Genomic DNA, 14242 nt, shown 5'->3' with positions numbered 1-14242 from the left:
TGTGACCGTGACTAAAACCGTCCTGGCTGCCTCCACCAGACCTCAGCCAGGCACCATCACTTTTCCTCAGGCAGTGTGCCAAGTGGGTGTGGAGGCCCTGAGGGCACCCACAGTCCTGTGACCTCTCAGGTCACTCCCAGGCTGCCCAGGACCCCACGTCAGCCTCTGTCACAGCGATGGGATTCCTCTGCCCAGAATAAGCCCGAAACATCTTTTAATGATGTGAGACCAGGAGTTTTGCAAGCCAAAGTGGGCCATAGAGCTCAGTGGTACTCCCTTTCCACCCAAGCAGGCTTGTCATGTGAACAAACACAATCAGGATCTGAAAGTCAAGCACTGGCCACCGTGTGGAATACTTTTAAAGTAATTTTGGCTGATTTTTGAGACATTCCTCTGTATTTTTATGTGAATACACCTAAGTACTGGTAATTATTGTTGATTGTACTCAGTGTAAAGGTCTCGGGTACCAAGTAAAGAAGAAATTACATTTGGAGCAAAAGGCTTTTTTCTGGATCTTCTTTCAATTGCTCTGAAGACCAGAGGTCCTGTTGAAGTTTCTGACCTATGGTTTGTTAATACAGAAGTAGCCTATTGCTAAATTACCACCATGACTTAGTGCTGCGAATCCAGCAGCTGCAAAGAGACCTTGGCTCCTGAATCTCATTGCTCTGAGGATGGAGACACGCTACACAGATTGCAACTGCGAAAAATTATCTGTGCTGGTGCCATTTGTCTGAAGGTTTTTTTAGCTCAGTTTTCGAAGAACATTTGTGGCTGGCTCACATCCTACTATTATTAGTGTGTTATGATTTTTTAAAAATTTGCATTTATTCCATTTGAAAAGCACATATATTTATGTCATACGTGCCCTAATTCTGTTCCCTGGATGATTATCATCAGAATTCATTAACGTCATTCAGTGCAAAAGTCTTTTTTCTAAGTACTCTTACTAAAATAATCTGGTTTTGCTATTTGCTATTTATCATCATTCATTTTTTTTTTTCCACAGCTGATAGTTGTTTTAATTGTTTTTCTTTCCAGTTAACTAGTCTAAAAAGTAACTTATATTTTATCATGACATGAATTACATTACTTCCTCTGGCTGCTCATTTCTCACTGTCTGCTGAGTATTTGACTGTGATGGCTTTAATACTTTAATGAGGAAAACACCTTTTGGACACCCATTATGGTCACCAAGGCTCTGCTATGTGCTTTCCTTTTGGTGCACCAGAATCCAGATTAGCTGCAATTAATAGACTAATGAGGGAGTCTCTAATGAGGCAGCTGATTAAAGGCAATCTTATTCTCTGAGAGGTCTAATGCTGGTTTTTGCTGCTATCCTGCACACAAGGAGTACAAATCAGTCCTTCTTCCTGATCCTTGTGCTTGACTGCCAAAGGATCATGTTCTGCTTTTAGTGTGCACTTAAAAAATTGTAAAAATGCTGCTATGGTGTGGCAGAGAAGAAGGTGATGGAACAAATTCAGTACTCCCTGCAAGCAATTGCTGGGAACAGCCTACCAAATCTACTCCTCTGAAGAGACCAATATCTTTGTTTTAGATGATGGGGTGCATGTGTGTGTACTTTCAGGTGCTCCTGGTTCTGTTTCCCTAAAACTAAATCAAAGCTTTATTATTCTTTAGTTTCTGAGTGTCTTTGATCTGTCACTCACGTAAGACCCTCAGTACTTCTCCTCAAGCACATCTTTCCCTTCCCTACCTCATACCTCCCAGCTGCAGAATATTTTATCCCTGGTACCTTTCTCATGCAGCATGAAACTTCTTAACTGGTCATCAAGTGTGGAGGAAAAGCAAAGGTAAAGCTGTGAGCATGAGCTGGTGTCAATAAGCTGACGGTCCCGTTGCCTCGGGTTTAATGCAGCTTTATCACACATCTATATCTGCTTTTTGCATTTCCCTCCCCCTCCAAGTTCATTTAGGTCCTCTCTATGTACCCTTATGCCAGAAGGTGATTTAAGGAACTATTTTGCCTTAATATATAAAAATACAAAATGGCTAATTAAGCATTAGCTAAAAAGTACTGCTGTTTTATATCCAATGGAAAATTTCTGTCTAGTTTCTCTGGGCATCACCAGAGAAATTCTAATTGTAACTGGGTGCAGAAGGGTTGCAGAGCTGTTACTCTGCAATGTTTACTTGATCCTGGCTGCAGGGAGCATTCTTTTAAGACACGATTATTGAAGCAGAGAATGGATAAGACAGATGAAAAGCAATTGCTCTGCGTTTCAGTACTGCATGAGAAATTAACATTCAAGCACTTTGTGTGCTTTGCAATAGTACCTGATCTTATGGTTTGTCTTTTGTACTGGTGTCAGGCAACCTGAGGTGCAAAGGTGTTGACCAACAGAGAGTGCAAGAAGGATGAGCAGTCCAGGGCTGTATGAGCTTCCATTGGTCTATGGGATTGTACTTGGAAATCCAGGCCTATAGTTAGCCCTATTGAGAATGGCTTAGTTGATATATTTAATTAAACAACATATCTTGCTATATCTTGCAAGTAAGTACCAGGAGGCTCAAAATGCTGCACCTCTCTTCAACTTTAAAAAAAAGGAAAAATTTGCCCCACAGATGTAGTGATTGAAATTTGTGAGTTCTGATGGCATTTCCTGAGGAGCAAGAGCTCTTCATCATGTGGAAGCAACAATAATACAGAGCAGGACCTGGAGAGTTAGTTGCCCAGTTAGAAAACCAGAATAGCCTCAGAACACATGTACAAGTTTCCCAAGTGCAAGTGCTTCATGCCACTATTGAGACAACTCTTGTGGATGATTTTCTAGGAGAGATACATTGTGTGGTTGCTGGAGAGCTGTGTTTTCTTTATCTGCCTTGAATTTTACAAAGAGGATACGGAAGATGCTATTTAGCAATTCCTGGTCTAACACTAACCGTAACTAAACACAAAGGCTTTTCTGGCTTTGGTTTGTTTCTGCTGTCTGTGCTTGCTACTGTGATATATGTTAAACATTTGAGCGAGACATTAGAGCTCACGGTTCTGAGATCAATCTGGCCGTAAATCTCTCCAGTCTCACAGTAGACAGGTTTTGCTTTTTTACTTGTGGTGACAAATTACAGACAGCTTAAAGAGAGCTAAGTAAACCCAAGATGCAGAGCACAGTACTCACAACACCCAATCACCTTCATGATTTCCAGTATGTTTAAAAAAAAACCCAAAATGGAGTAATTTCAGTTGAGTATGCCTACAGCAAAAATCTTTTTGCAAACCACTGGCCACACCATAAACCCTTCCCAACATAGATGTTGCAGTAGGTGTTAAAACTCACTCTGTATATCCTATGCAGAGCAACATGGTGTCTGGTGCTCCTTGGGATTATCACTCAGTGGCAGAGACTCAGAGCCTGATGCATAAGAGACAGGTGAGGTAGAGATGCAGGACTTAGGGTCATTTCAGATGCTGACAAGCACTGAAACACAGTCAAAAGAAAATCAGAGCATATTTTTTCCTCAGTTCTCCCCTTGGTAGATCTGAATAATTTCCATGTATATTGATGAGTGCATATTACTTTGGGAAAAGCTCCTGGCTCTTCCAAGATGAGAATATGCTCCAGAAGTCCTCATGAAAGGCACAGGAATGCAATAAAGCTGAAGGGGAAATAAAGCAAGCAGATTTCAGCTGAAGAGTTTTGTGAAGGTCTGCTTTCTCAGAGGAAAAAACAATCTTACAGCAAAGGAATGTGAAATAAATGCTACACTGCAATAATAGCAAGACATGTTCTTTTCTGCATATCACAGCTCCCTTTAACAAAAGTAAGTTGTCAGTTAAAGATTTGCTTGCCTGTAGCAACAAGAGTGAGGAGAATGAACTAATGAAAATATTCTTTCCCCTGATCAGAAACAAAGTCATTCAAACTTCCTATATGTGGGATAAGAATTAGATACCGCTTAGATTCAGGGACTGATGGAGTAACTGGGAGATTGTAAATATAAAGGAAAGCTGTAGGAGCTTGGCTTGGAGCTTATCATAGTTAACCTGGAGTCTAGATAATTGAGAGCTGACTATAGAGTTACATATACTTTCATGTATGTGATGGTACCCCTACTGAGTAGTCCTGTGCAATTCTACTACACTTTATTCGTTAATCAAGAAGTGTTATTTTGCACACGTTGCTAGGAAGTGTCATCTGGTGGTGAACGTGACAGGTTTAGATATTTTTTCCTTCTGGCAAAAATCTTCTGCCAACAAGCTACGAGATGACAAAAATTTAAGGAGCAGACCTTGTATTTGTGGCACGTACGCTATATATTCATCCTTCCTGTGGACACCATTAGCACTGTGTTGCTCCAGCTTTCTGCAGACTCTATGTATTCTGATGCATCTTTGCCACCATCGTGCTGAAGTAACGCTGAATTTGTAGTTGGTTGTTTTTTCAAGCCCTTGCCAGTAAAGAGGTGCAGCAGGGAGGGAGAGCTCATTATACAGTTTAGGAAACTGGGTGCAGTCTCTTGGAGGCTCACAAACAGGATTGTATATACTACCTTTAAGGTAATTTCAAAATAACATTTGGCTATTTATTCCAAGAAACATTTTGTTCAGCAGGGAGTTACGTATATATTTACAGTATGTCATGTATTAATGCAACTTATGTCATTTTTAAAACATCATTAATTTTGATAACTGCGTGAGGCAGAATGGCATGTATTATTTTGGTTTTTCCCACTTTTCTGTTCTCATCATACAAGTACCAAACATGTTTATTTTACTGGCAATATCAAGACAATCATATGATTTTTAGTAAGTCTTTTGAGATTGTTTGCAAGTTTTTGCTCTTCTGCATGTCTGCTTCCTCCCAGCTGGGGGCTGGCTGTTGTATGGAAAGGCCAACCACGTCACGGAAAAGCCCTGTCTCTGATCAGATGGGCTTAATATAAACCAGGTTTGCTGAGAAAGAATTAAAGAGGCAGCCCCAAAGCAGGAGAGGATTTACTTCGGCAGAGCAGCTCAGCGTACTGCAGCTCACTGGGAGAGACGGACCCGGCTGCCTGGAGGAGCCTGGCAGAAGTAAGACAATGTTGGTTTGGACACAGGCTTTTACTGTTGGTGCTAGAGACCCAGACAGCTAAAGGCAGTACGGGGTATCAAAACCAGCCTGAACTTGGGACTCAGTGTCTGATGGGGACTCATTTGGCTTTGTTTAATAGACTATGATGATTTGTTGGGGCTGAAATCGTAAAATGTTCACGTTTGTGACAGTTCACTGAGTGACTGTTTATTGCAGGCTGTGAGTTAGGCTCTGGTGTTTGACTGAATCAGAGCTGACTTTTCTCATCTGTGCTTTTCAGCAGGGAAAATGCAAGGAAAAAATGCATTTTAAAATTCAAATGCAGTAAATATTTCATTTTGTTTGTGAAGTGTTTTGTTTGTAAACTAGAAATCACACACCTTTGCTGGGTGTGTGATTTCTAGTTTAGACATATGTCTTACAAAGTTACTGTGAGAAGGACCACACAAATGATCTCTTTTCTCCCCCAAGTACTGCACATTACAGATAAAATCCTGCTTATGCAGTAGTAAGTTCAGATGGGGTGTGTTTTTCCTGTATGTTTGTCCTATGTCCTGCTGTGCATTTATTCACAGAAGTTTTCAGACAGTTTTGTGAGAAGAGAAAAAGCGATTTGTACATGTTGTTTTGATGCTTTGCTGTACTCTTTTTCGGTCGCCATTCAGGTTTGAAAGTGGTCAGGTGCATTTTATGTACAGCTATCCCATTTACTAATAGGGGGAAGAGACACAAGAAACATCAGATATAAGTTAAAAAGTAAAATGTCTAAATAACTGTCACTTTGGGAACAGGGATGCATCAAAGCAACTTTCCTAAAAATGGTAGCTGTTGGCTCGTGAGAATGACATCACTGTCCTCTGCCTCCAAGCAAGGCAAAGTTGAGTTTGATGAGTAAAATGTAGTTGAGAGCCATGCTTAGATGAGTGAACTTACCTAGGTGATTGTGCAGCAAGTGAGGATGTTGGTTTTATATCTGTACCGTTATGAGCTTTTCTCCCATTGCTACCTCTGGTAGCAGCTAGAATTCATATCTCCTCAGAAAAGCTGTGGGACTTGACTGTGCCCTCTGTCTTGTGAGCCAAAAAGCCACCATCTGAAGTAGAGGCATTTTTTGTTTACTTGGCTGTAGATGAGACCTAAATCCCCTCCATTATAGCAAGACTTGCTTGCATGTCTCTTCTTATATCAGGGTTGTCTAAGTGTGCAGCAAGTGATGCCTTTTAGCTTTCCCAAAAGTTTCAGCTCTTAACTAAGCCAATGTAGAAGACACTGTACACCCAGCTGCATTGGGAGTTGAAGGCAACCGGTACCAGTGCCTCTGTTTGCCCCCAGTTAAGCATAAAGGATGGGGAGCAGTACCTGTAGGTACTGCATGTTCCATAGGCTGTCACTCAGCAGGGATGCAGCTTCTGTGTAGGATAGCTCTCGTGAATACTGCTTCTTCCTCCTCCTCCTGGGACACAGCAATGCCTCACTCTCCAGAGCTGGGCTGCACCTAGTACAGCTGTAAGCTTATAACGGTTAAACAAAGATAGGATTTAGCATGGCAGGGTGGTATCATCTCTAGGAAGATGTCTCTGACTCACTAACTAGAAATATTTCTTTGTGTACCAGCAACTGCAAAAGAGAGCAGAAAGTCTCATTTTCTTTGGTTGTATACTAGATCTCCATAGAACAGCAGGATGTGCTGCCTTGAAGTTAACAAGAGAGCATTAATGTCTTTCTAAATGTTTTATGGGTAACACTTGTGATTGTTCCCACTTCTCGCTAGGAGTAAAAATGACCCTCAACAACGTTACCATGCGGCGCACCCACAACAGCAGCCTGCAGCAGCAACAGCAGCGATGGAGCATCCCTGCTGATGGAAAGAATCTGCTGGTCCAGAAAGACTCCAACGAGTACATGCAGCAGAAGCGATACACCATCAGTCCTGATGAATACTACAGAAGGAGCTGGTCCTCGGAGTCATCTGACTCTGTCATCTCCTCTGAGTCCGGCAGCAACTGCTACCGGGTGGTGCTGATTGGGGAGCAAGGTGTCGGCAAGTCCTCTCTAGCCAACATCTTTGCAGGGGTGCACGACAGCATTGACAGCGACTGTGAGGTGCTGGGAGGTAGGTGAGCATGTCCTGGTGGGTTTGTGTTTGCTTGCAGTCATCTCTGCCAGTATGAATTGGCACAGAAAAACACAGAGGCCATTTAATAAAAAAATTGCAGTCATAAACATTTGGATCTGATCATTGAAACTGATTAAACTCATGCATCTCTTAAGGAAAAAAAAAGGGAAAATAAAATAAGATACCAGCAAAGACTGAAAGCCTCTGAAAGACAGCAATTCAGATTCCCGTGGTAATTCATTCCAAAATACCTGTTGGAAGCTGCCTCATTCCTGCTGTGAGAAACTGGTTCAGCTTTCATGCCGGTCCAACATTTGTATCACCATTGGCTCCATGGGGCTGACTCCAGCTTTCTGTGGGGGAGAGGGAACAACTGAAAGTCCTCATGGTCTATGAAAATGAATTGCTTAGAAATAATATATAAAGAAAAATAGAAAAGCCACTACTGATTCCTGAAATTGCCTCCAAGTTATTTGCCATTAGAAGTCATCTCAGCCTTTGAGTATAAACATAGAGCCTCAGAGTAGGCTGTATGGAGTTTGAGCAAAATATCTCTCCTCCTCATTTCATGTTACTTGCACAGCATAGGTTACTCCAGGGGAAAAGCAGATAAAGGTCCTTCATCAGTGTAGGAAAATTCCTATTGCCCAAACAGGGCAAAAAGGCACAAGCTGTAGGGTTTTCTTTAGTGCTTCCTCCTTGCTATCCTTCTGTGCTTTGTTAAGGATTGCAAAGTGTTATTTAATCCCAGAGATCAGATCATGCAGAAAGTGAAGCTCTGACATCAAGTCCTGAGCTATACTGCATGCAAAATGTGGAAGAGTTGTGAACACAGATGCTATCACCTTTGGAGAACGTGATTTTTCTCATTTTATCCAGTTAGGAGAGGTTTTGCCCAGGGATTTAATATACTCCAGCATCAGGAAGGTTGGACTCACATTTTCCTTGCTCGCTGTCACAAACTAGTGGCACAGATCTTTGGGGGATTTGAAGTTCCCCATGGTTCAGTCATTCTGAATCTGTTATTCAGTTGTACTCTCTTCAGCTTCTACCACCAGCTTTTCCCAAAATCCCACCATCCCTTGAACCTGGAGCATCTCTGATAAAAATTTTCTAAGTGCTACATGAACAAACTAGAGTAAGACCCTTGGGCAAGCAGCCAGAAAATGCAGCTGATTTACTTTGCACCCCTGTCATGCAGTTTTCTTCTCCTCCACATGACGCCATATGGTTTCCTTTCTCCTTTGCACTTCCAGCAATATTTCTTGGAGTGTAGCAGCAACAGATTTTCAAAGCCAGCTCAGCTGAGGTATTGGGAAGCTTGCTGTAGTTGTATCTCTCCTTTTCTTTTTTTTTTTTTTTTAGTGTCAGCTTGGAAATAAGCATAAGATGAGCTAATTGCTCAGTTTCAGTATGTGTTATCGCCTAGGAAGGTTTCTTAGGATTGACCAAGCTGCAAATTGATGCTGCATATGACCATTTGGGCATAATATTTTTGTGTTTGCAGCCTCTCCACATGTAACAGAGGGGAGGAGGAGTCCTTTGCATGTTGTCCTCTGGTGTACGTGTACTCACACAGATGCTTGGTCAGCTGAAGAAAGTATTTTCCAAACTTTAGCTTGTAAACTGGAAAGTTGATTACAAGAGAGGATGGTTTCAGGGTAGCCGACTCAACTCTCAGAGGGAATATGGCTGCTTTTATGGACAGGCTTTCCTACTGACTGGAAAACTAAGCTAAGTCACGAACACAAATGTCACACTATTGGGCCTGCAAGGGAAACCACTCCTGTTGATTAGCTCTGCCTTTTGAATTTTGCCATTTTAAGCTGTGTTAAGCCTGGACTCTATTTGAATTTATTCAACTGTGTGATATTTTTGTCTCATCCTTTTGCATGGATGTATGTTTCTGGCTTCCAAGAAAGGCTCTGATTGCAATTTAGGGGGAAGTTCACTCCATTAATGCCTAGCAGAAGTTTTAGGATGCAAGGGTTAAGACATAGTCCTTTCCACAGATATTGTGGTTGGGACAGTCCCCTTAAACACTGCAGTGAGAGAGGTGGTGCCTGGCATTTTTCACTGACTAGCAGTGCAAGTCTAGAGATGGGTCCAAATCTTTTATCCCTCATCCAAATGTTCCCAGGTTTGGGGAAAAGAAGGAAGATTAGTATTTGAAGCAGAAGCTAGACCAAGACTTCAGAGTGAGGGCTGATGGAAATTATGAGTGGGAATAGCCCCACTCCCCCTCTCTCCAATCTAAGCAGAACTTTGTCACATGGTATTTATAATCAAAGTATGCATTTTTGTGGCCTCAGTACAAAATAACTGAACTTCTGTGGTTTGTTGATTCTTTTACTTTTTGACATCAAAGGCAAAGTGGGAAATCGTGAAATGGGAGAGAGCTAGGATGCAGCAAAGTCTCAGGCTCTCTAAAACTCAACAGCTTTTGTCTTACAATCCCCTGTCCTCATTGCTTGGTAGGCTGTTAGCTGTATTGCTCTCAGCAGTCGTGACTGTTCACCCGTAAACTGTCCCTGCTAAAGCGAAAGCAAATATTTTCCATTACTCAGCCTCACTGGACTCCGCTACTCCCATGGGGTGAATGTTCAGCCTTTGGTTATTTCTTCCACTGGTTCTATTTTCTCTCTCCCACACAAGATAAAAAGAATATCAGCCAGAATAATGAATGTTTCATTTCCTGATCTTTCAGCCTCCTTCATATATCATGAAAAATAAGACAACCAATAATGAACAGAGGGCAGGTTCAGTGCTGATGGAAATGAGGAAAGAGTTGAATGTGAGCCAGCATAAAATTTGGCTCAATAACTGGAACTGTGAAGAAATGATACATATTCAACTACTTGGGTTTTGTAATGTACGCAATGCCGTAAAAGAATGTATTCCCAACATTTCTGCTTTTCTTTCCAGAAGACACATACGAAAGAACCCTGATGGTGGATGGGGAAAGTGCAACCATTATACTGCTTGACATGTGGGATAACAAGGTACTTTTTTTTTTTCTCTTCTAGTCAAATGCTAAAACATAACTGCATATAAATGACTCCTAATATCAAAAGTATCGTTTGGGAAAGAAAGTAGGTGTTTTCCATACTTCAGCATCAGGAAACACACAGGATTAACCCCACTCCCACACCAAGCTAAGTATACCTATCGGCATGAGAAGCACAAACCTGCTTTATTTTTTTAATGATAAAACAAAGCATTCAAGCCATTTTCCAGACCATGTTCATTCCAACCTAAAGCCAGTACAATAAATTATTTGGGGCAAGTGTTGCCGTCCTTTATGGTGAAGCACTCATACCGTCACTGCATTGGAATTACTTTTAGTGTAACTGTGATTCAAACCATACCCATTACAGTTTCAGCAGGAATGTATTTGGATTCTCTGATGTTATACTGTCTAAGTAAAATCTGCTCCTAACATAATGATGTCTGACTGTGTCGTTTGAACAGCGTGAGGGAGAGTGGATTCGAGACCACTGCATGCAAGTAGGAGATGCATACTTGATTGTCTACTCCATCACAGACCGAGCAAGCTTTGAGAAGGCCTCTGAACTCAGAATACAGCTCCGCAGGGCACGCCAGAAAGAAGACATCCCCATTATTCTGGTTGGCAACAAAAGTGACCTTGTCAGGTGCCGTGAAGTTTCAGTGGCAGGTAAGGAAAATGATGAAGATAAAAAGAATGTAAACGTTGAGAGTCATCTAGTAGCTTCTGAATGAAATGCAGAACTCTGACTGAGGAAGTAAGCTGTGATCAAGACTGGGCAATAAAAGAGCAATAAAGCAATAGAGGAGTGGAACAGATGGCAAAGGACTGGGAGGGATATGCTAGATCCTTAAACCTCCCTTGGTAACACTGTTATGAGTTAGACAATTCCTTTCCTACATTTATTAAGTGACATAGTAAAAGCAGCTTGAATTTCTTCCTTCCAGCTTCAAGCGTAAGACCAGTGCGGTATGTGATTTCTCTGGTAGCTAGAAACCATCTGAATTTCCAATACAAGTTTATGTGTAATGAGCTTATCCCACTTTATTCTCCTGCCAAAGATTATATCTTATTTTTCAACCAGTCATCCCTGATGAATTAAAATTCCCTGACACCCTTTGTTTTGCTAGTCTGGGCAAAAACTGTAGTCTTTCAGGAGAGGTCTCCTTGCTGTCTTGCTTTGGAATGCTGAAACAGGCCTTCCTATGCTGCTCACAAATGAATACCCACTAAGCCCATAAAGAGGAAAGAAAAGACTGCTAGTAAAGCTGCTGCTGGCTCTCAAGGTCTACAGTCAGTAACATCTCTTCTTGTAGAGTATTTCCTGAGGCTTAGGTGACATAACATTAGATGATATCATCTTGACCCACCAGAAATATGAATTCCTCTGCTTGGCAATTTCTTCTCTCTGCAGCTGTTCCACTCTTCTATTTCCCAGTTGAGCTAGACTTTTTTTTTTTTCTTTCCACTGGGGATGTACTCAGTTTCTCCGACCTCTGTCCTGGATACCCCAAGTGAAGATTTTGAACTGAGATAGCTCATTGGGAGCCCAGGGATGCCTATTTGCCTTCTCAGTCCTCTCTGACCCACTGGAAAAATTATTTTGAAAGATGACAGATACGTTCATGTCACTTTAGTCATCCTGCTGATGAATTCACAGAAAGCCAGGAGACGGAATAGAGTTGTGTGTGAATCTGATTTCACATGTACCTCTAAAGCCATAGACGTAGTTCTGCCTTTTTTAAAGAGGTTTGCTCATGTGTCTGTTCACACACAAGTTGCCCCTGTCCCAAGACCCTGGTTTACACCTGTGACCCATGATCTTGTGCTATGTGCATGGAGGGTGGTGTAATCACCTTTTAACGCAACTTGAGGGACTCTGCACGTAAGATGATGAGGTGGTTGAGTCATGACTGACCTTTTGGCTTTTGGTACCTCGGCACAAGAGAGACACCTTCACAGCCAACAGCAGGGATTGGGCTTTTCCAAGACAGGATACACCCCCCCTCCCCCCCCCCCCGCCGCCCATGAGCAGGGCATGTGACACAAAGCAGAGGCTTAGCAGGTATTATCAGCAGCTGATTAAAGACTTAGCCATGCCTATATTAGACTCGAGGAATTCCCCCAGTAGCAGTGTCTCCCTGCCTGTGACAGCCTCCGCCCACTTTGCCTACCTCCAGCTCATGACACATCCACTTGGTAATTTTGCAGAGGGACGAGCCTGTGCCGTCGTGTTTGACTGCAAGTTCATCGAGACCTCAGCAGCCGTGCAGCACAACGTGAAAGAGCTGTTTGAAGGCATTGTGCGGCAGGTCCGGCTCCGCCGGGACAGCAAGGAGAAGAATGAGAAGCGCCTGGCCTACCAGAAACGCAGAGAGAGCATCCCCAAGAAAGCCAGGCGGTTTTGGGGCAAGATAGTTGCCAAGAACAACAAGAACATGGCCTTCAAACTCAAGTCCAAGTCTTGTCATGACCTATCGGTACTCTAAGAGCACTGGACTGTGCCAGAGCTTATGGCATTTTGTGGACGTTATCTAACTATGTCGTGGGACGATCAATCAATCTATATTAGATTGGGCTATCAAAGTGACTTAGGTTCACAGCTGTGATTGTGATGATATGTGCTGGCATAAGAACAGCACAATGCATGAAAATATCTCTCTTTCTTCGTTTTGTCGGTAGTTTTGAAAGAAAAGTATAGACCAGAATGACCCAAAGTTGTGCTGGGAAGTGTTCTGGAATATACCCACTCTTTCTCCTCTCACCTTTGGTTAATAGCATAAGGACCTCAAATTGTCATGGCTTGGAAAGTTAATACAACGCTCTTTACTCCTTCTCCTTGTTATTATTATTATTATTTCTTTTTTACAACTGTGTAAAGAATTGAGGCACTGACTGGGGATTGGTCCTTTGTCAGTCGGCTGGTCGGATGAGCACCTAAAGCTGAAAAAAATGCATTTTTGTAGAATAGCCACCAAGACACTCATTGTGTTTTGGTTTTTTATTTCAACGATTGGTTTCAATATGTTTACAAATCTCTCTGAAAATAGTTAAAGGAAAAATCTTATAATCCAATTTTCCTCTCATATTTTCATATTATGGGACTGTTTAAAAATCACAGTAAAACCAAAATTAAAGTCCAAGTTGTATCAAAGTGCATCAAGTGCAGGATGCCAAACTTTTATAAACCACCTGAGCTTTTTTAAGAGACCATACGGACTTCTTGTATCCAGCCTTGGCCTTTCTCTATGCCAGAGCTATGCTGTATTTATTGTTGTGCAAAATAACAAGCATTCTAATGTTGAGGGGAAATGTATTTATTACCAAGTTTCTTGAAAGAATAATGTTAATTTTATTACTGTTTTCTATCTAATATCTTTTTTCAGATATGCAAGTTTTTACTTACATGCCTTGTAATAAAATTAATAAAATAAATGACTGTCTTTGAGCCTCAGTGGGAAATCCCTAATCTCAATTTTTTTCAAGTTGAGAAAATATTTCGAATGCTGGGCAAGATTCCTTACATCTCTGAACACAGGCTGCTTGGCAACCCAGGATCACAAAGCAAGAATTACCCACAGCCCCAAAGCCATAGTATCCCTCACAGGCAAATGGGATGGTGGTGACAGAAAGAGAAATCATTCTTAAAAAAGATGTTTGGCCCCAAACCTTTAAACACTTTAGAAATGTAGATGAGTACCGTTACCCCAATTTTGGAGGTGAAAAAGAAGTGAAATGCTGCATTCAAATGCAGAAAGCAGGTAGCTGGCATGGTGTGATCTAACCTGCAATTACTGTTGGATGTAATTGTATTGTTTTCCTCCTGACTGTGCTGTTTTTTTGGGCACACCACAGAGTTCAATGTAGACGTACAATCATTACATTTTGCCTGCAGATGGCTCAGAAAAGCCATATCTGCACCCTTCCCATAGAAACATCTCAGTTGGAAAAGACCTTTAAGATCATGAAGTCCAACCACTAACCTAATACTGCCAAGCCCATCAAAACTCAATGTTTTGAAGGCAACAATGTGATACTAGCTGAGAACTGGATTCTCCATCTTGGGCTGTGCAGCTTCTG

At 41.8% G+C, this 14242-nt stretch overlaps 1 protein-coding gene across 1 annotated transcript; it reads left to right on the top strand.

Annotated features, from left to right (window-relative positions):
• The first annotated feature begins 4905 nt into the window (after positions 1 to 4905).
• Positions 4906 to 13564, top strand: GEM (GTP binding protein overexpressed in skeletal muscle). The gene is made up of 5 exons (XM_061995178.1): positions 4906 to 5038; positions 6811 to 7152; positions 10081 to 10157; positions 10627 to 10831; positions 12374 to 13564. The coding sequence occupies exons 2-5, from the start codon at positions 6819 to 6821 to the stop codon at positions 12649 to 12651; spliced, it is 894 nt and encodes a 297-aa protein (XP_061851162.1). The 5' UTR covers positions 4906 to 5038; positions 6811 to 6818; the 3' UTR covers positions 12652 to 13564.
• Positions 13565 to 14242: the final 678 nt, after the last annotated feature.

This window comes from Colius striatus, chromosome 4 (assembly GCF_028858725.1).
Source record: "Colius striatus isolate bColStr4 chromosome 4, bColStr4.1.hap1, whole genome shotgun sequence".
Classification (NCBI taxonomy): domain Eukaryota; kingdom Metazoa; phylum Chordata; class Aves; order Coliiformes; family Coliidae; genus Colius; species Colius striatus.
Note: the sequence above shows the minus strand (reverse complement) of the source record. Positions and strands in the feature narration are given on the sequence as shown.

What these genes read in the sequence shown, in the direction of transcription:
- GEM (XM_061995178.1), top strand. Translation starts at nt 6,819, where the DNA reads ATGACCCTCAACAACGTTACCATGCGGCGCACCCACAACAGCAGCCTG. An exon ending in CGACTGTGAGGTGCTGGGAG is followed by an intron (nt 7,153 to 10,080) that starts GTAGGTGAGCAT and finishes TTTTCTTTCCAG; the next exon opens with AAGACACATACGAAAGAACC. An exon ending in TTGACATGTGGGATAACAAG is followed by an intron (nt 10,158 to 10,626) that starts GTACTTTTTTTT and finishes TCGTTTGAACAG; the next exon opens with CGTGAGGGAGAGTGGATTCG.